Here is a 22,445-nt window from a genome sequence, read left to right as displayed (position 1 = left end):
GGTACGCATATACGTATACGAGTATCTACGTACCTGGGCGAGATTATGGGAACAAAAACGTATAGCATGGAGCCAATTAGCGTTTTTTTTTTTTTTTTAAATTTTCGGCTCCCGTACGGACAACTACGCATGAGTGGATTCGCGAACGTGTACCAATGATTTATGTGTTATTTGTTATATTTTATATAGGTATACGTACAATGTTTAATGCATATTATTATACAATTTATCAATACATTTATAATATATGCGTATTAATGTATTATCTTCATCTCTCACGCGTGTTATAATTGTTTTGATTTTTTTTTTTTTTTTGTTATTCACACAGGTAAAAGTGAAGATTTTGGACAGAAACGACAACCGCCCGATGTGGCCGAGCGCCCCGATCGAGTACAAGATCTCCGAAGAGATACCGATCGGTTCGCTGGTCGCCACGCTCAAAGCCACCGACCCTGACTTGGATTCGACTCTCACGTATACAGTGATCGGCGAAAACGACAGCAGTAGCTCACCGTTATTGCTGGACGCGTACACGGGCAACGTTCGCGTGCGCAAGCCCATAGATAGAGAGACCAGCCCCAGACACGTGCTACCGGTACGGGTATCCGACGGGGTACACCACAGCGACACGACCGTAGTGTTCGTCGTAAGTACAATGAAATTGTTGTAAATTATTGTCAATCATAATCCGGTTAAACAAAATAATTTTATGCGTATTCTTTATGCAAATATAAAGTGTAGGTACACCGTACACGTTAGTCAAATGCCTCGCCCTATAGTCGGAAACAATATAATATATCTAACTGTATGGTATTTAAATCGTTGTTTCGAAGTCGCGATGTTATTTACTTTATATATTTAATATAAATAAATCTATTTATATTCGTATACTCGCATAATAGGTAAACACTACGAATAATTTAATTGTACCACACATTTTATTTTACAAGTTTCAGTTAATTAGGATACCTAGACAATTATATCGATAATTTTTTTCCCACTTCGAGTTGAATTAAAAATAATATAGTATTATAATTATTATACTCGATATAAGCACTTAAAACGTATCAATGCCAAACGGTCAAGTCGATTTTTCTCGCCACGTTTAACATTTTTGCAGCTCTTAACCAAACACGTTCTTCCCCTCGGCAACAACGCAACACTGCAGACGTTTCAGCACGTGCCGTACATTTACTGTATTTACTATACCGTCTATATCTAATACAATCATACTAAAACATCACGCGATCTCCGGCTATTCGCTTGTATTTCATTAGCTATATTCTACATAATAGACATGAAATATTTTTTTAATTTTAGATTTGTAAGTTATAATATATTTATTTAAATCGTTCGAGCTATAGTAGTGGCGTTGTACTGCCTTCCACGTCGTAAATAATATTTATCGACTCTGTTTATTGTTATAATATTTTAACTTGGTATTATGCATTAATTTTACACCTTGTACGTTTATCATAGACCGTCCATGCTGCGGTGTCAAAATTCTTATTATAGGAATGAAATTAAAAATAAAATATTATTGCGAAACTAATCTAGTTTACTTGTACACAATAGAAAAACAGGTACATCATAGTAAAGTTATAGTCGTTTTTGACGAGTCAGATTGATGCTTCGTACAACAGCATAAATATAATATAATATTATCATAAACGATTAATAAAACATAATCGAGATGTCATCGAATAAAATTATTTTTGGTATTCTCGATATTATGTTTAAAATTTAAAATATTTTTCTTATTTGCAGATTCTAGACACTAACGATAACGCGCCGTCGTTTACCAAGAGCGTGTATTCGCTGGACGTGAGCGAGTCCCGGTCTAGGGGCACAAAAATCGGCGACATCACGGCCGTGGACGAGGACGAAGGCGTCAATGGCGTTGTTACGTATTCAGTGATCAGTGACTGGGCTAACGACGTCTTTAACATCGATCCGCACACGGGAGCTTTTACCCTAACTGGAAAACTGGATCACGAAGAAGTGAGTATTCAAGTCAATTTTAACCAACTAATGAATTACACCGTCATTTCACTTTTGGAGAAAACTGATCTGCTGACAAGACTGAAAGTTTATTGATATATAGTGAACTAAAAATTAAAAACTAAAAAACAAAAAACTGATAAATTGTATAACCTAATCGGGTGGGCTAAATCAAATATTTGAAGGGAGTGGTTGTGGCTTTTGTTCACTAAGCCCACCTTATCAAACTGCTACCGCTTTCACATTATTATAAACTTGTGCGATATGTTATAAAATTGTATATTGTAATAATAACGATGTGGTGTGTTTGCGTTGTTCAGGTGCAGCACTACATCATGACTGTCCAAGCCCAGGACTCGGGAAAGCCAATGTTGTCCTCGACCGTAACGGTGTATATAAACGTTATCGACGAAAATGACAACGCACCCGTGTTTGAGACAAATAGTTACAATGTGGATGTTTACGAAAACGCTACTGTCAACACAATCGTAGCGACGGTGATGGCAACAGATCGTGATTCAGGTAAACATTTAACAAACCGTCAACGTTTACTCCGATGCATAATATTGCGTGCGTGCGTGCGTGCACGTGTATTTGTGTATGTATATTGTATATATAATATAAATATATATATAACTAAGTGTTTTGCGGAAACACGTGTTCTATAATTTATTAGTAAACATATTTTTTCTAACAAACCTTGCCGACATGCACCCGATAATGAATTCGATCTGTCGAGTGTCGACTTCGTAAAAACTTATTTTCTCTAAACATATATTATATATACCCAACAATAGTAAATATATATATATATATATATATATATATATATATAATATATTAAATATAATAAGTGCTATTATTAAAATTATACTGACCAATCTCGGGTTTTATACATAAGTTCAGGTATAAAAATAATTATATGTAAATTATTATCGATTGCGTGTTTAATTTTGTATGATATAAATTATTATTTATATATTTTATTATTTTTTCTCGATAAGTTAGGTATTTATTTATTCTTAATATTTTATTTTATTTTTTATTTTATAAAGTCTAAAACGCCTTAATGAACTTATTTGTTCTTGAGTTTTTTATTTTATTTAACAAAATGTATTTAAGTGATGCATGTTTTGATAAATAATAAGTTAATGCATGCTGCATTTTTTAGGAATCAACGGACAAATCAAATATTCAATTCAATCTATAGACCAAGAAGATAATGATTTTACTATTGATCCGGACAATGGCACTATTTGGCCACATCGCAATTTGGACCGTGAGACCGTAGCTTCATATAATCTCGTGGTAGTAGCCAAGGACGGGGGACGCCCGGCGGCTTCCGAACTCTCAACTACTGTGCAGGTAACATACACTACAGCAATTTATATACATGAAATATAATTTCATTGTATTAAATAATTATTAATGAGTTTCCTTCGTATAGATGACAATTACAATCAAGGACGTTAACGATTGTTCGCCTCAATGGATTACACCAAACGTGACTGCAGTTATGGAAAATGTAGAAATTGGTACTATAGTTACAGTTCTTAAAGCTGTAGACGATGATGAAGAGAAAAATGGATTTGTCGAGTACTGGATAAATTCTGGCGATGAAAAAACATTTACAATTGGATCCATCGATGGAGTGCTACGTGTAGCGAGTTCTTTAGATCGAGAAACAAAATCATCTTATAAATTAGAAATAGGTGCTAAAGACCGCGGTGATCCTTCTCTAAATTCAATAATGAAATTAACAGTTAATATTTTGGATGAAAATGATAACAGTCCGATTTTTGATCCAAGACAATATACTTCATCTGTACCAGAAAATGTAACCATTGGATACACAGTTATTCAATTATTTGCCACTGACAAAGACGTTGGTGCTAATGCTGGTATAAGATATACGATCACAAACGGAGATGAAAATTTGGATTTCAGTATTGCTGATGACACTGGTTTAATACGAGTTGCAAAATATCTCAATTATGAACGTAAATCTCGTTATGTGCTAACTATTAAAGCTGAAGATAGTCCTGTTGGTATTGATAACCGTGTTAATTCAGATGAAGTTACAGTTATAATTACTGTTTTGGACATAAACGATAATTATCCAGTTTTTTCAGACTCTCCTTACACTATAAATGTTCTTGAAGAATATATCCCTGAATCTAAAGAATTCCCAGTTGCCATAGTGAAAGCAACAGATGCCGATTCTGGATATAATGGTAGAGTGAGATATTATTTAAAGGACACTGAATATTTTACTGTGGATAGTGTTAATGGAAAAATATATCTCGTGAGAAGCTTAGATAGAGAAGTTCAATCTGAACATTTGATTACTGTAGTAGCTATGGACTCTGGTAAATATAATAAATTCAAAAATATAGTAAATTTTTAATATATAATAATTTTGCAGTGAATAATTGTAATTTGACTGATTTTACAGGTATGCCATCATTAAGCGGTACCGGATTTATCCATGTAATTGTTCAGGATGTTAATGATCATAGTCCACAGTTTCAGCAACAAAATTACGTAGTATATATTGACGAAAATAGTCCGATTGGATATTCAGTTACTCAATTGACAGCAACAGATTCTGATATCGGGTTGAACGCCAAAATAAAGTATGATTTGTTAAGTTATTAAAATATTTTAATTATTTTAAAAAATTCTTAACTATTTTTTTAGGTACAGCCTACTAGGAAATAAACAAGATAAATTTACAATGGATGAAGATACGGGAATACTAAGAACATCATCAAACTTGGACAGGGAAGAAAATGAAGTTTACTATTTAACGGTAGTAGCTCAAGATTCAAGTTTGACAGAACCTAAGGCGTCAGTAGCTAACTTAACGGTGTTTGCAAAAGATGTCAATGATAATTTTCCAATATTTTCAACTTCACAAAGTATTATTTATGTATCAGATAAAACTCAATCAGGGCAATTTATTTTCGGAGTAACTGCTACAGATTTAGACTCTGGAGACAATGGAAAAATTGTTTACCATTTAATATCAGGGGATATGGACGTGTTTCGCATAGACGAAAATACTGGTGTTATCGAATCAATTCAAAAACTAAATAAACAAATGGAGTACAAAATAAAAATCGAAGCTAGTGATAAAGGACAAGTACCTAAAAATGCAGAATTTGAGCTGACTGTAATCCTTTGGCCAGATAAAGATTTTCCTGTAGTACGACATTTAGGAACAAAACAGATATCGATTGTTGAAAATTCTAGTCCTGGAAGTAGCGTATCACGAATCTTAGCAACAACTCCAAAGAGTGGATCAAAAAAAGGTATTCTACGATTTTCTATAGCAGGAGGCGATTTTGACAATACATTTGAAGTAGATTCAGTAAGTGGAGAAGTAATAATTGGTAAAAATGGAATTGATCATGAAAAATCTAGTCAGTATAAAATTTGGATTGAAGCTTCAGATTCAGATGAACCAAAACTTAGAAGCGCTGTGTTATTAACCGTCAATGTTACTGATGTAAACGATAATCCACCTGTTTTTGAATATCCATTTTATACCGTTTCAATTCAAGAAGAAACATTTCCTCCAACTCCAGTTATTACTGTTATAGCGATTGATAAAGATACAGGAAAAAATAGTATCATCACTTATAGATTAGTTGACGATATAAACGGAATTTTCAGCATTGACGAAATTTCTGGAGAAATAGTAACCAACACAAAATTAGATAGAGAAACTGATGATCATTATACGTTGATGGTTGAAGCCATTGACCAAGGTTCTCCACCACTTACTGGAACTGCAATGGTACATATAACTGTTCTAGATATCAATGATAATCCACCACGATTTACTCGTTTATTCAGTGTAAATGTAACTGAAAATACGGAAGTTGGTTCATTTGTTATCGGTATTACTAGTTCAGATTTAGACATAGGTATTAATGCTAAAGCCACTTACAGATTTACTGAAAATCCAGGAAATATGTTTAAAATTGATTCAGACACAGGGAAAGTTTATATAGCATCTCCTATAGATCGCGAGGTTCAAGATGAATATTTACTTAACGTTGTTGCAGCGGATGGTTCATGGCAAGCTGAAACTCCTTTAACTATTACAATTCAAGATGTTAATGATAACGCACCCGAATTTGAAAAATCTAATTACAAGTTTAATTTTCCCGAAACAAACAAGATTGGAGCAACTGTCGGTCGTGTAATTGCTACAGATAGAGATAAGCAAGGTTCTAACTCGGTTGTTTCTTTTAATTTGAAACAACCTTCTGATGTATTTTTTATAGATCCGATATATGGTGATATATTTACTAAACGTGCATTAAAATACAAACATTCAACAAAAGATATATCTCCAGAAAATGAGTATACTTTAACAGTTTTAGCTACTGATAATGGTAAACCTCCTTTATCATCCGAATGCTCCATTATTATTAACGTTATTGATTCAAACAATAATGCACCACAGTTTGAAAAGAAAAAATATTTCTCACCAATTCCCATAAATTTAGAAATATGGTCACCTTTAATTACAGTTGTAGCTACTGATCACGATTCGGGCGTGAATGCCGAAATTGAATATTTCATATATGGAGGAAATGCAACGGATCTGGTTCAAGTTGACAAATTTTCTGGTTTAGTGTCATTAAAGAAAACATTGACTAATACAGATTTAAGTAAAAATTATGATTTAGTCATTAGAGCAACAGACCATGGAGTGCCACCAAAACAAGACATAACTGATGTCACCTTTACAATAACTAGTGAAAATAATTTTAACCCAGAATTCTCATCATTAAGTTATCAAGTATTTGTACCAGAAAATGAACCGATTGGGTCAACAATACTAACAGTTAAAGCAACAGATCAAGATGAAGGGCCAAATGGCTTAGTTAGATACTCGTTTGAAAATCTATCCGATAAATTTAAAATAAATTCAGATACTGGTGCTATAACTATTACTCAAAATTTGGATTTTGAACGTATAAAAGAATATAAACTCAATATCATTGCAATGGACACAGGATTTGAACCAAAAAAGTCTAAAGCTATATTATCTATTATGCTTACTGATATTAATGATAATCCACCAACTTTCAATCAGACTCTATTTAATGTGTTTATTCTTGAAAACTCACCAGTAGGAACCTTTGTTTCACAAATGGTAGCTAAAGATTTAGACTCTCCTAAAAATGCAATAATAAATTATTCTATAATTGGTGGTACTGGAGAAAATTTATTTTATTTCAATAGTACATCTGGTGCTATTTTCTCAAAACAAATATTTGACTACGAAAAAGAAAAATCTTACAGTTTGGAAATTCTAGCTATTAACCCAAACTCAACACTATCAGGAACTACAAAAGTTATCGTACACATAGAAGGTGTTAACGAATATTATCCGACATTTAGTCAATCGGTTTTCTATTATGATGTACCCGAATCTGCGGAAATAGGTGTTAACGTTGGGGCAGTAAAAGCAACAGATTTAGATGCTGGAAGTGATGGTAAAGTTTATTACTTTTTAGTTGGATCTAGTAATGATAAAGGATTTACAATTGACCATAATACCGGATTGTTAAGAGTTTCTAGACATCTAGATAGAGAAACACAAAATCGAATTATACTTACTGTTCTGGCGAAAAATGACGGTAGCATTAGAGGAAATGACACTGATGAAGCACAAGTAATAATATCAATCCAAGACGGAAATGATCCTCCAGAATTTGATCAAGAATATTATGAGTGCTTGGTTTCTGAAGGTACTAGACCTGGAGCAAAAATATTAACTGTCCACGCCGTCGACAAAGACGCTTGGCCGCAGAATAATCAATTCTCTTATTCTATACTTTACAATATGACAAAATTATTTCGTATTGATCCGCAAAACGGAACTATTGAAACTGTTGGCCATTTTGATAGGGAAACTATCAACTACTATGAAATTATAGTTGCTGCTGTAGATACAGGATCTCCGCCACAGACTGGAAGTGCAACAGTTAAAGTCATGATTACTGATGTTAATGATAACGGCCCAGTATTAGCCGCTGACAACAGTGTGGGATATGTGTCTGAAAATGAACCAATTAATACTAGTATCATGGTATTAACAGCAACTGATGCTGATCAACCACCAAATGGCGCTCCGTTTACGTATAGAATCGTTGGTGGACCTCATCGAGAATTTGTAACGTTGGACGAATCGACTGGCCTTCTTAGAACTGCTAGATCAATTGATCGTGAACAGACACCAAACCTTAGTATTGTGGTATGTATCAGAAATAATAAGTTAATTAGTATTATAATAATCATTTAATACATTTAAATTTATACGATTTATATTAGCCTCAATAGGGAATAAAATAACACATTTATAATTAATAGGGTGAGGACTTATAGCATTTACAATATTTACATATTTGTTTTACATAACCGCAAAAATAGCCGAGTAAACAACAGAACTGAAATATTATATTGTAATTTAAAGCTAGTTTTGTAACTTAATTTTGCATATAAATGCATTTTTTTTTTTAAGTCATAATCGGTTTCTCGTTTATTTATTACTTTAGTATATACCATACTCGTATAAACTTTATAATTTTTAACTTATTTGCTTATATAAAATGTTTGATTTGTGATTTATAAATGTATTACTATTTTTTCCATTATCGTATTTCATTTTTTAATAAAAATAATTGCTGATTAATTTTATGGGAATGGTAAAAAATTCTGTTTACAGAAATAAAAGTATAGTTACTTAAATATGTGGGAAATTTAATGTTAATTGCATAAAATATCTACTGGCATATATATATATATAGCTGTCACCAGTAACATTAAAATCATTAATTTTTTGAATATATATAGTTTTTTAATTGCATATTAGCGGATTTTCAAAAATAATAATTATTATCTTTTTTTTTTCACCATTTTTAAATAAAAAAATTATTTAATACATTAATAAAAAATAATGGAAAAATAAAATAAAGTTCGTGTTGAATTTAATCATTATCACCATAATATAAACATTATTTACATCATTTGATCTAAAAATGTTGAAAACATGATGTTTATAATTTCTATAATTTGTTATATTGTTTTATTTTTTAGATTTCGATTACGGATAATGGTTCTCCTCAAATTACAACTGAAAATCTGTTGAACGTCATAATTTTAGATCAAAATGACTGTCCATCTAGTCCGAGATCGGTGTATGTTCTTGTTTATTCAATAAAAAATGAATATCCTGTAGGAAAAGTTGCAGATGTGAGACCTATTGATCCTGATACAACGGGAGATTATAAATGTTATCTCGAAAAAACAAGCAACGATTTTTTGATTCCCGAATTCTGTGATTTACATATCAATAGCATATCTAAACCAGTTACTGTACTTCGTGTATCTGGTAATGATGGTAAGCATGATTCTGTCACTAATATTGTTAAAGTAGAATACCAAACAATCGATAAGAATATAATAGAAAATACAGTTTTTACAAGAATTGACAATATCACTTCTTCGGATTTTATTGAAAACCATTATACGAAACTTATGAATATATTGAACTCAACATTTGAAGATAAGGACCCGTTATTGTACAGTATTAACGAAGTAGATGGCGGTATTGAAGTAGCAATAGCTGCTAGAGGTTTGACTAAAGAACATGTAAATGATGCGTTAAGAAGTAAGTCAAATAGCATTGCACAATCAACAAGACTACCAATTTTCTTCGATTATTCACCATGTCAAAAGAATACATGTGAAAATTATGGAAATTGTTCTACTTCTCTAATTATATCAAAAGAACCACACGTAACAAATTCTCAAGATTTTATTTTTACTTCGCCTACCATTTTACAAGAATTTGTTTGTACCTGTGCTGAAGGATATGCAGGGAAGAAATGTGATAAACGTCAAGATCCGTGTGCACCAAATCCTTGTCAGTATGGAGGTACTTGTAGAAGGCAAGGCATTGGTTATCAATGTTTCTGTCCTTCAAACAGAGAAGGTCTAGAATGTGAGAAAGAACGTTACGATAAATGCGACAACAATCCTTGTATGAATGGCGGCAGCTGTAAGCAAACTCAAGACAACATTGGATACTTTTGTTTGTGCAGACCAGGATATCGAGGAAATGTATGTGAGTTATCAGCTGATTCGTGTCGACCTAATCCATGCTTAAATGGAGGCTCTTGTGTTTCTTTGAAACCGGGTTATAAATGTAATTGTCCAAACGGCTTGCACGGAAGACATTGTGATAAGTCATCATTTGGGTTCAACGAGTATTCATATATGTCATTTCCATCGTTGGATAGTATAACCAACGATATTACGATTGTTTTTTCTACATCTAAACCGGACTCTTTACTCTTATACAACTATGGTACCCAGGTTGGAGGAAGATCAGATTTTATAGCAATTGAATTGATCGAAGGAAAATGCGTGTTTTCATATGGTGGAGCTAGAAGTTCTATAACTGCGATAAGTGTTGGAAAAAGTGACGGATCTTCATTGGCTGACAGTCAGTGGTATAAGATAACTGCTGTGAGGAATGGTAAAGTTCTGTCATTGAGTGTCGCGTCATGTATTGATAATGGAGACAATTGTCAAGAATGCAGACCATCGGATAAGTCATGTTATAGTGATAACACAGGAACCGTAGGGTATGTATTAATTCAATAATAAATACACAATATTTGTATTGCTTATATTAAAAGAAGTTTTAAATTTGTTTCAGGACTTTAAATTTTAATGGAAATAATTTGTTGATTGGTGGAGTTACTTCAGCTGATCCCTTATTAGAAAGACCTGGACAATTAAGATCTGACGATTTTGTTGGTTGCGTACATAGTGTTACCATCAATGGTTATAGTATGAATCTTAGTAACCCAATATCTTCAAAAGCTGTCGATCCATTCTGTAATCGACAAGGCCTTTGTGCACAATCTTTGACATTATGTGGTGAAGGATCTTCTTGTTTGGATCGATGGAATGGGGTTATGTGTAAATGTGAAGATAACGATGTGCTATCACCAAATTGTTTTCAAGCATTCAAACCAGTCTCATTAGGCGAAGGGTCGTTCCTTGAGTACAAGATCACAGAAAAGCACAGGCGAATGCATTTATTGGAATCTATATATAATGGAACAACAGTATGGCGACAAGAGTCTAGAATTAAGAGGAGTTCACTTGTTGTAACCCCAGTTAAAGAACTTAGTCTGATGTTTAGAACAATGAAATCAAATGCTACTATACTTCTTGCAGCTTCAAATTCAGATTTTACGCTAGTTAAAGTAAATATTATATTTAAAAAATATTAATATAAATATTTATGGTTATTTTTTTTTCAGCTTATAAACGGTAAACTACTTTATTCATCATTTTTAAGTTCTTCGACGTCTACAGTGAATATGTCGGTAGAGAAAAATGTAGACGACGGCAACTGGCATAATTTAACTATGGTAATCGGTGCTAAAAGCTTGAAATTATTTTTGAATGGCCAAAAGGTTGGAGAAGAACTCGATTCGGTTAGCGTACACGATTTTTTGGATCCATATCTAACTAAAATGTACCTAGGTGGTGTCGATCATGAATATTTCTCTGGAAAAATCGATATTTCTAGTGAGTTTTTTGTTTTAATTAAAAAAAAAATCAAATTCATCTAAGTTAAAATATATATTAATAGTTAAGTATTTAAAATAACTAGGTTACGCTGAAAAATAAATTTAATTACCTTAAATTTATTTTTAAATATTTATATACATTTGTTTGACGATAATAACTTGTAATTTGGTAGACACGTTTGTGTGAAGTATTATAAAAATTAGTAAAACATATAAACATATGTAATATTTACTTAATCCACTTGATCTTGGTAATAGTGGTGTTTGTATAGGTAAATGTATGTTTAAAAGATATAAAAATAATATATTTTATATTTTTGAAATGGTATTTTAACCGGACTTCTAAATGATTTAGAAACTTTATTTGTATTTCATAATTGATTAAAAGGAAAAATCAGTTAGAAAAAATTTAAGTTTTTACCTATGTTAAATTTATGAAAAAAAAATATAAAAACTCATTAAGTAAATCATATTAATTAACGGTTGCATTCGAAAACCGCACACTTTATCGATCATTGTATAACAAAATACCGTAAACTTATAGTGGTTAAAACCGCACATTATTTTTATTGTTAAATATAGCGGATAAGATAAGATTTTTAGGAGCACTTGTTTAATGTTGTAAAGAATTGTTAAAAGACGGAGATCGTATTAAGTTTTTAAAAAATGTCGGTAATAACTAATAGATTTTAGCCAATCAAACTTTAAAAATGTTATACTTTACAATTTCAAATTTTTTTACATTAGTTAACATTTTTACACATTATTAAGTATAATTTCAGCCAATCTAACTTTAAATTTTTTTTAAATTTGAATACTACCTACCTATATACATTTTTTAAATTTAGATTATTATTATTACATTACTTTATTTTTTATTTATGTGATCAAAATAATAAATGTGAAGTTTTCTCCTGTATTTTATCAAATGTGTGCGGTTTTAGGAATCAACGTAATTAACTTATATCAAATTATTAAATCTTTGATGTTTATCGGTCGTAATAAACTTGTATAAAGTTTAATATTAATGCAATATATTAATTTTTTTTATTATTATTTGTTTAGGCTTTTCAGGCTGCTTAGCTAATTTAACAATTAATAAAGAACTTCAACCGTTTAATGGTACTGGGAGTATATTTCCAGAAGTTTTTCATACTGGAAATATTTCATTCGATTGTGATCTCTCCGGGTTAGCATCAGTTGGTGTGGCTGTTACTGATCCGCTTAGCCTCGGGATAACGTTGGTTATTGTGTTTTTCGTTATATTATTGATGGCCATAACAATAAGTTTTGTCGTGTTTAAAATACGGAGACAAACTAAAGGAGATAAAGATTCCGATAGTGGTAAAGATCATTTCCAAAGTGGTCTCCATTCTGAATCTCCAGCTCTAAACACAATACCTGTATCATCGTTCATGTCCGAAACTGGAGATGTGATACGACATCATATGGTGCCACCAGAAATACTATCCAAGCGCTACAAAGACCAAGACATGGGCATGAATGATACACACAGGCCACATAGACCGGACATAATCGAAAGGGAGGTCGTGGGAAAATCTCCGCCACCACAAAGAGACGAACTCAATCAGCACATGAAAAATATGCATCAACACGACAGTGTGACCGGAGATCATGATATGCCAGAACACTATGACCTAGAAAATGCAAGCTCCATAGCACCGTCGGATATAGATATTGTTTATCACTATAAAAGTATGTGTTTAAAATTGTTATATATTGATACATGACTTATATTATTCCATAATTTAAACCATTTTAACTCTATGAAAGTATAATTTATTTAAACACCGAAATGAGATTTTCATTAAAATTATAATACATTAATATATTATACCTATTGAAATTTAACTTAAACATGATATGTAAAATTTGCTTTTATCTATGCAGATTTAATTCAATAATCGGTTTGAATACTATACTTAATAGTATGCTCTTAGAGTATTTCATTAAAATATTGGCCATTACTCATTCGTTAAGTGTTTTGCATTAACTATACTATGTAATTAAAATGCGTTATTTATTTGAACGTTAGTTTTTATTTTTATCTTTAGACATATGCTAATAGTTATAATGCATTTATTTTAACGAATGCCGTTATTTTTTGATTCTGAATAATGCATTTTTTTGAATAATAATAATTATAACTTTCATTTTTAGTTCTGCATTTTTTTTTTTTTTTTTTGGTGATACGTTTATTGTAAAAAATGTACTTTTGATTATTGTTTAGGTTACCGAGATGGAAACAATTTACGGAAGATGAAGTCCCATCTTAGTCCCGGGATGCCATCTAACATGTATCATAAACAAATGCGACACGCGACAGGCTTTCAATCACCACATTCCAGAGATAGTCGGTCAGCAGCACCACCACCACCTCCTCCGTTGGATTCTACCAATCATATGCAACACCAAAGCACACCACTAGCTAGGCTTAGTCCTAGCAGTGAACTTAGTCAACAGTTACCCAGAATACTCACATTGAGAGTAAGTAACCTTTATTTTTATTTGAGGTTTAAACAAAGCAGTTTGTTAGAGAAAAAATTATTTGAAGTGAACCTATGCTTAGAAAATCAATATTTATATTGTTTACTATTAAAATATGCTTAGAACAAATTTGGAGGTGAACGCTTTAAGAATATAACTTTTTACCATACACATCGTTTAAAATTATTGAAGGACTAATAGAGCGTGTCAATATATATAAATATTTAATTCAAATATAGGAAATAGGTTATTATTTTTACTAACGTATGGTACAAACGATTTTATAAAATACTGCCAATGCCCAATAGCAATATGATTTGCACATATATTGCCATTTCCGTAGTACAAAATATATCATGGCAGTAACATCACACAACATCATTCGACTAATTTAATTTTAAATCGTATAGTATAACTATAAAATATATAATAAATATTAAATAATAATTTGGCACTTACCATGAAATTGCATGGATCATAGATTAATTAATTATAATGATTACACAATTGTTTTATGTGCGTTTAACTCTTTTTTTTTTTTCGTTTAATTTGTTTTATTACAACAATGCTAGAGAAAAAAATATTATGTTCTTATGTTGGGATTTTTTTTTGAAAAAATGAACTATACATTTTATTAACGTTCTGTTTTTTAAAAAGAAAAATTCTATTTTCAAATGATACATTTTATACATCTAAAATAAAAATATTATTTTATAAAATATAAATTATTGTTTTAATTAACAATTTATTTAGATTTTTCATTGTAAATAATAATGTTTACTAAATGTATTTAGAAGTATATTATTTGGAAATGGGAGATAAATTTGCTTATTTATATAAATGTAAATAACAAATTATTGAACAAAAAATTTTTTATGGTTTTGGATCGGTATGAAATTATAATTACATTTTTATCTTAAATTGTAAAAACATCAACGTTCTTCTGGCAACTATTGATAATTACTGGTTTTTAAATCAGAACAAGTCTTTCAATAGCAAATGGAGAAATTAAGACATTATAGACTATAGGGGCCACCGTAGTTGATGGGTCTGCATTCTTAGTATGTTTCAAATTTACTGTCGGCAATATACTTGACCAATTAATTTAACTTAATTAAAATAGTAGCATGTTATAACTACTCGTGTATAAGATTTTTTTATGATAACTTGTTAGGTAATATCACTTAATAAAATTAATTAATATAGTTAATTAAAAATAAATAAAATAATATTACGTCAAATTTTCCTTAGTTACCTAGGTAAATTATAATTAATAGTATTCGTGAGCATAATAATTTTAATATTTCGAACATTTGAACTATCAGTCATCACTCATCCGTTACAAGATAATATCCTATTGCTTGAGCGTTAAGCGTTTATTATAATATTTTGATATTATGAATTATGAATCTATTTTTATTATTTTATTATGATATTAAAACAATAATTATTAACATATTAAATGTATAGGTGGTCGGGATTGGGAAATACTAAATAATATGCATCACACATGTGTATAATTTTATTTTATTATTATTTATTATTGATACTGTGTATTGAAGGTTGATTAAACAATTGTATTATATTATTATTATCCAATTTCCAAACATTTTTTGGTATTTGTTACAATATAGTCACCGGCATCGGGCATATACAATATTCGAATCTGCTGCGCTGTAAACCAAGTGCAACAGTAACATCGGACACTTAGATATTATGTAGATGTGTATGTGTTTATAATCTATATCATTGGCTTACAATTGAACTGACAAAAATAAATCTATGATAAATAATAATATTTTCTATACAAATTGATATTATATTATATGCGCGGTTATTTAACTAAGGTTTACTCAGGGTTTTCAAAATCTACTTATAGTCGTAGTAAATTATTTACTGTAAATATGTACGAAACTGTCTATTCCTATAAGGAACCCGAGAATAATAAAATTGACTTTGTTCATCTTACCTTGACGCGCCACCGGCGCGTAATCCTCGATAAACGGACGGCACGCGTTGTCCGGCTGGATGAGGTGATCAAGATTCGTTTCGCTACTGCACTATATAATAAGCACTCTCAGACGGTAACTCTCAAACGGTTAGTTATCGGTTGTGATTTGGAGTTGGATTTTCACGGTATAGCCATAGACCTATACTAATATCTATGGGCACAGCTCAACACTACCTGCACAGGCTGCACAAACGGGCGCGCAATTCCAAAATAATAATAAAAAATAGCTACATATATCACAAACACAAACATAATGTAAACGGTAACTATAATATTGGTAGGGGTGTGTTCAGAACGAAAGTGAATTTTCTAGTGAAATTAATTTTATATATCTTGATATTTTAGTCATTTGATAACAGTACGCATGTATAAATTATATCTAATTTAATATTCTTTGATAAAGAAGTACCAAAATATGCGTTTTTTCTATATCAATCATAATAAACTAATTTAACATTTGTGTTTTCCTACTTATTGTACAGTAAAAATACCATTTAATAAAAAATATTAGGTAACTATAAGTCTATAACTATACATAGAAAAAACATTTAAATATTATGAATTTAACATGTTATAAGAACCGTGTTTATCCGGTAAAAATAACCAGTATAAATAAATTGCAGTTTTTCAATATGATTATTTTATTCTAACTTATCCAGACGTGCTATGCCACTTTACGTAATATATTCATCATGGAATTAATAATCCTATAATTTAGCGGGAGCAGCTTAATTTATGAGATACGTTTGGTTTAATGTTCGTGTGATCCTCAGAACAGACATTTTTCTAATGCTTTATTAGATTAATATTGGGTTTTTTTCGCAACCGAACTAAAATATACAAAAAAAAAACGATCTCTGCGTACCTATACTGTTGATTCGATTGAATAATTGGGTATATTTCTTTATGTACTTGTTAAATAAAAACTTTTGTTAATTTTTCAATTAATAAAGATAAAAAAAAAAATTAATTAAATTTGATGGGTGAAAATGGCATTTTTCACCCATCAAAAGTGTTTTGAATTACGGAAAGTTTGGAAAGTTATAAAAAGTCCTTTATGAAAACTAGATAGTGACGCTTGATCGAGTGTTTAGTTCTAATTGGTTCACACTATTATTATATTATTTGTAGATTTTTGGTTTGATTTAGATTTTTTGTTAACCAGTGAATACTGATGCAAATATAACTATTTAAATATTTTATTTTTTATTTGAATTATATGGCGATCTCAAAATAGAAATTTTATCAACTATAGTCTACAAATGTTTAGTATAAATCACAATATATCGTTCTACACAATACGTATATACTATTCAAAGTGATCATTTGTTATTTAAATTATTATAGTTTCAAAAAATAATAAAAGTCATAGGTACAATAGATTTTTATTCAGCAAACCGGTTATACGGACATTTAACGACTATATTGTTACAAATTAAAATTTATTCTATTTTATTGACTTTCGACCATTCTAGAATTTATTCTATAATAATACCTTATATACCTTTATTGTTAAACTGCAGGTTTTGTGTTGTTACCTACTTATTATACTCGTATATTATGTTCATGCGTGTGTAATGTGTATGTATATAAATATAGTATAAACGTAGTATAATGGAGTCATGAGAACGTAAGATTATGATCTAGGTAACAGGACTTTGAATGTATACTAAATAAATAAATAATGATAACAAGTAAAAACCACATAAGACATGTCATTATTTGTTTTACTCTTCGAAACGTGGTTTAATAATTATTTTTTATTTGGATAATATTAGATGATATCTATATATTAGTATAAAATGGGTTTTATTATTGCATATACAATTATTTCTATTAAAATCAACCAAAGATGTACAACAACTAATTATATATATTATACCTATATTATACTTAAAAGGTAATATACACGTAAAAAACATCGTTTAACAGTAATATACTAATACATATATTAAAATATTATGCATAGATATTTTACGTATACCTAATATAATTTATAATGTATTCCAATAACAAAAATGTAATAAAATAACTAATGCTCGGGAATCGCATTACACGCCAGTATTACGCGTTTGACTGCACTCATTATCATATTATAGTTGAATGTGAAACGAAGTGAGTGGTGAGATAATTAATTGGAATCCGTTGCGGTAGCGTAGTGTTTTTAGCCCGTGTAAATGCATACATATTATGTATATTTATACGCACAGACTGCACTAATAATAATACGTCCGGGAAAATATATAGTTAAGTCATTATTTTACTAATGGACTTGAACATTAAAAATCAGCGAAAAATAAAAATAATAAAAAACTAACCAACCAAACCAATATTGAATATTTTCTGTGTAGTTTCTGTAGTAAACAATGACGTAAATGCGATATTTTAACGCACAGCATTAAAATATTGAAAGCAATCATTGATATATATATAACGAGTCCTGGAGTTTAGTAAAATGTACCCAGGTGTATTCTATATCATTATTCCATAATATTCTTTATTAATCTATTAGGATAGAATGATATATTATAAGTCATCTACAGAGCCCCCCCCCCCCGTTCATGTTCAATTTTTTTTTGGTGTAATGAAATTAATTACACCTAGTACAATTTTCTTTGTGTATATGTCCTATTAAATTTTAGAAACTAAAAATTCACTAGAAAATATTTACCGAGAGGTATAATATTCCTCTACCTATCATTAAATTTAATAATGCACCTACTTTTCACTCATACTTTACAGTTTACACGATACAGTATTTAACTAAAATCACATTTTTATATTAAACGGCCAAACAGGCCGTTGCTAAAAATTCACCATCCACATATTCGTCTTGAAAATGGAGCTATACCTAACACTTATAATATCGGATTCTTTTATTCATTTAAAAATAAAATATCAAATATAGTCTCTATATATAATATATTTCAACAGGTATATCAGTATATGTCAATGTCACAAACACTTCTTTAAAGTTACACTTATATTTTCGTAATTTTTACTTTTTAGTCTTACATATTTAATAATGTATAGACTCACCATCGTTATCAGATCCGATATTTTATAAATACGTACTTACATATAATAAAATATATAATAATTCATAATTATAATTTTTGACATTTTCGTAAATTAACTATAGTAATATCACCAATACCTCATTTTCTATCTAATTTATAATATATATTAATATTTCATTAGAATAAATATATATAATTTTTAATAAATATAATAATTTTAATGGTAGGAAAATATCACTCTTGAGTAATACTCATAGAAGGATATTTCATAGAAAGAATTTTAATCCTGATTGTATTATACCTATACGTGTTCATATTATTTATTACACAAAAACTATTTTATCTCACGTGTATTGTAATATGCATATTGTGATTAAAGTGTATATTGTACTATTATGCTTTATGCCGGGGCATCTCTTGAAGCATCGCAGTAAACATTGGTGGCTCCACTTTTTCCCTTATCATATTGGCCTGCCTCAATTGTATGCTTCGCCAATACAGCTAAAATGCAATAAAAGTTTGTGATAATGTGAGTTTTGAATTTCGAAATTTCACATGCATCATTAGGCGTGATGCCTCGAACGTAAAAAAGGGAACTCTTCTTGTAGAGCTACCGTTACCTATTGGCGGTTTTTTTTTGAAAAAAAAACTCGTTTTACGTCTTTTTTATGAGTGTAGGGTTGTGTAAGACTTCTACAAATAATACATTTACACTTTTATTACCGTGGTCTGGTGGTGGATACATTTTGCCTGCATAAAAATCTGACTGCCCTCTATTTTAAAACTGAAATGGCGCCCCTGCTGTTGTGATGTGAACCTCTGCTAACAATAAGATATTAACTCAGCCAATTGTTTTTGTGTGCAGGACATAAGCGGTAAACCACTTCAAACGGCGCTGTTGGCCACCTCCTCGTCGGGTGTGGTGAGCAAAGACTGTCCGATGCACAGCAACAGCGAACGGAGTTTGAACAGCCCGGTGATGAGCGGTCACAGCCTGTCGGGCAGTGGTATGTCCGGCGGCGGCGGTGGCGTGGTCGGTAGCAACAGTGGCGGCGGCGGTGTCGTAGGCGGCAGCGGCGTGGGCAGTGGCGGTCGGTCGCAGTCGCAACAGCAACAGCACGGCCGGCCGTCAAGCATGGGGAGCACGGCGGACGTGGTGTCCGGCGGGACGGGCGGCAGTGGCGGACGGCCGTCCAATATAATGGTGGACGACCACGTGCACCTCCGCCGGCACCAGCAACAGCAGCAGCAGCAGCAGCAGCAGCAGCAGCAACAGCACCACCGGCCGAACGACGACGACGACGATGACGACACGGGCACGTCGACGTCGTCGGACGAGAGCGGCAACGACTCGTTCACGTGTTCGGAAATCGAGTACGACAACAACAGCGTGTCGGGCGAGAAGCTCAGCGACGTGATATTCAACAAGATCGGCAGCACCGGCGGCAAGAGCGCGTCTGGGTCGTCGGACAGGGACTCGCAGCGCCGCCGACGGTTGCCGCTCCCGTCACAGCTGCCCCCCTCGTCGTCGTCCTCGTCGGACGCCGCGGTAATGGCGGCCCAACACCAGCAACAGCAACAGCACCAGCAGCAACAGGACCAGATGCAGGCGGCCGCGGGTTACGACACGTTCGACTCGTCGTTCAGGGGGTCGCTGAGCACGCTGGTGGCGTCCGACGACGACGGTCCCATGTACCGGAACGTCCGGACGCCCAACAACAACCCGTCCGAATCGTCCAGCATACCGGTGGGCCTGGGCTGGGACTACCTGCTCAACTGGGCGCCGTCCAACAACGGCATGAGACCGATCATGCAGCCGCCGTCGCCGTCGTCGCCGTACGCTGACCACGATCACCGGCTGCACCATCACCTTCACCACGTCGGCGGTGGCGGTCAATCGGCCGCCGACTCTGTGTCCGCGAGAACGGGCGACGGTACGTCGTCGTCCCGACAGTCTCCTAAGTCTCCGGAAGAATACGTCTGACGGCGGAATATCGACGACGATAACGGCGACCGTCGCTAGCCGATCGATAAATAAATAAATGAAATTACGTCGCGGCCCGGCCGACGCAAACGGTGCTAGTCCAATATATTATAATCATTATCCGTCCCCGTCCCCGAGCAGTCACCATTATTATTAATTATTATTATTTTTATGTATTTTAATATCTGTCTCTTTCGAATCACTTTTTTTTCAAAAATATTTTTATACTCTTTTAAATCATTTTACCGCGTGTAAATGCGAAATTATTTTTATTTTTACTACTACTACTATGATAATATGAAACAGTATTATATAATCGCGCTGTGTATAAAATATTATTATTTTAACGATATGTACAAATTTCATAAGTATAAGATGCCTATTATAAATAAATATATACATATTATATTATAGTCGTGTAGACATATGTATATACTGCAGAAATATGTGTTTCGCGATTGTACATAATATTTGTGCCATATAGTTTTGTAAGTATAATATGTATTATGTATTATATATATATATATATTTAAAAATATGTGTACCAATGAATAAAAAATTGACTGATTTTCTTATTTTTCCATGTTTGTATAATTTTTTTCCGATGTGAAACCGTTCGTGGACGTGTTGTCATCTATCATATATTCGTTTAAACTCTGCAAAGGTCAATAATAAGATCGTCGCAGATGTACAGAGGAATATGAATAATAATTATACGTGTCTGCAGATTGACCTCGTGAACCTGACAAACTGGACAAATTTCTTCATGTGGTCATTCTCGTCGCAATGCCCCAATATAGCCTTATAGGTAGTTCGATTTTTCGTGAAACGGATAGTGAGTGGTGACGGTCAACGACAGCGACGTTGGTCCATGCAAGATAATGTGGTTATGTACTATGGTTCATCATAAGTTATGATTCATAACATAGCTATAATTGGTGGTGTACACCGTCGTACTACTCGCACTAAAATTATTTATTTCATAATTCGCAGTATAAGTAATAGGTGCACTGTTTTATTGTATGGTTTTATAAAATCAATACCATTACTGACACTGACTGCACTGTAAACTCTGGTGGTGACGACGATTTTTATATAGTAGATATGGGTTTTTAAAACTATGACCGTGTGAAATATAACTATAAATAATTTGATTTTCGCCCAGTACCCAGTACAGTTAGTTACCTATTAGATATAATATTCAGAGAAATTCATTAACGTATGCTCATCAATTTTTTTCTTTCTACAATGTAATTAGGTATTCAAAATCTAATATTTGTAATTTTTAA

The 22,445-nt window shown here is 32.2% G+C and overlaps 1 protein-coding gene across 1 annotated transcript in view; it reads left to right on the top strand.

Moving 5' to 3' along the window:
* LOC113551447 (cadherin-related tumor suppressor) overlaps positions 1-21,709 on the top strand; it is a 37,832-nt gene extending 16,123 nt beyond the window's left edge. The window contains exons 2-14 of the mRNA XM_026953695.1: positions 329-646; positions 1,768-2,001; positions 2,322-2,523; positions 3,173-3,366; positions 3,449-4,370; positions 4,457-4,637; positions 4,702-8,278; positions 9,121-10,673; positions 10,748-11,303; positions 11,361-11,631; positions 12,699-13,349; positions 13,885-14,141; positions 20,038-21,709. Coding sequence (XP_026809496.1) covers positions 329-646; positions 1,768-2,001; positions 2,322-2,523; positions 3,173-3,366; positions 3,449-4,370; positions 4,457-4,637; positions 4,702-8,278; positions 9,121-10,673; positions 10,748-11,303; positions 11,361-11,631; positions 12,699-13,349; positions 13,885-14,141; positions 20,038-21,156 — 10,035 coding nt within the window. The 3' untranslated portion in view covers positions 21,157-21,709. The remainder of the gene's footprint in view (positions 1-328; positions 647-1,767; positions 2,002-2,321; positions 2,524-3,172; positions 3,367-3,448; positions 4,371-4,456; positions 4,638-4,701; positions 8,279-9,120; positions 10,674-10,747; positions 11,304-11,360; positions 11,632-12,698; positions 13,350-13,884; positions 14,142-20,037) is intronic.
* The last annotated feature ends 736 nt before the right edge of the window (positions 21,710-22,445 follow it).

This window comes from Rhopalosiphum maidis, chromosome 2, assembly GCF_003676215.2.
Source record: "Rhopalosiphum maidis isolate BTI-1 chromosome 2, ASM367621v3, whole genome shotgun sequence".
Taxonomy (NCBI): domain Eukaryota; kingdom Metazoa; phylum Arthropoda; class Insecta; order Hemiptera; family Aphididae; genus Rhopalosiphum; species Rhopalosiphum maidis.
Note: the sequence above shows the minus strand (reverse complement) of the source record. Positions and strands in the feature narration are given on the sequence as shown.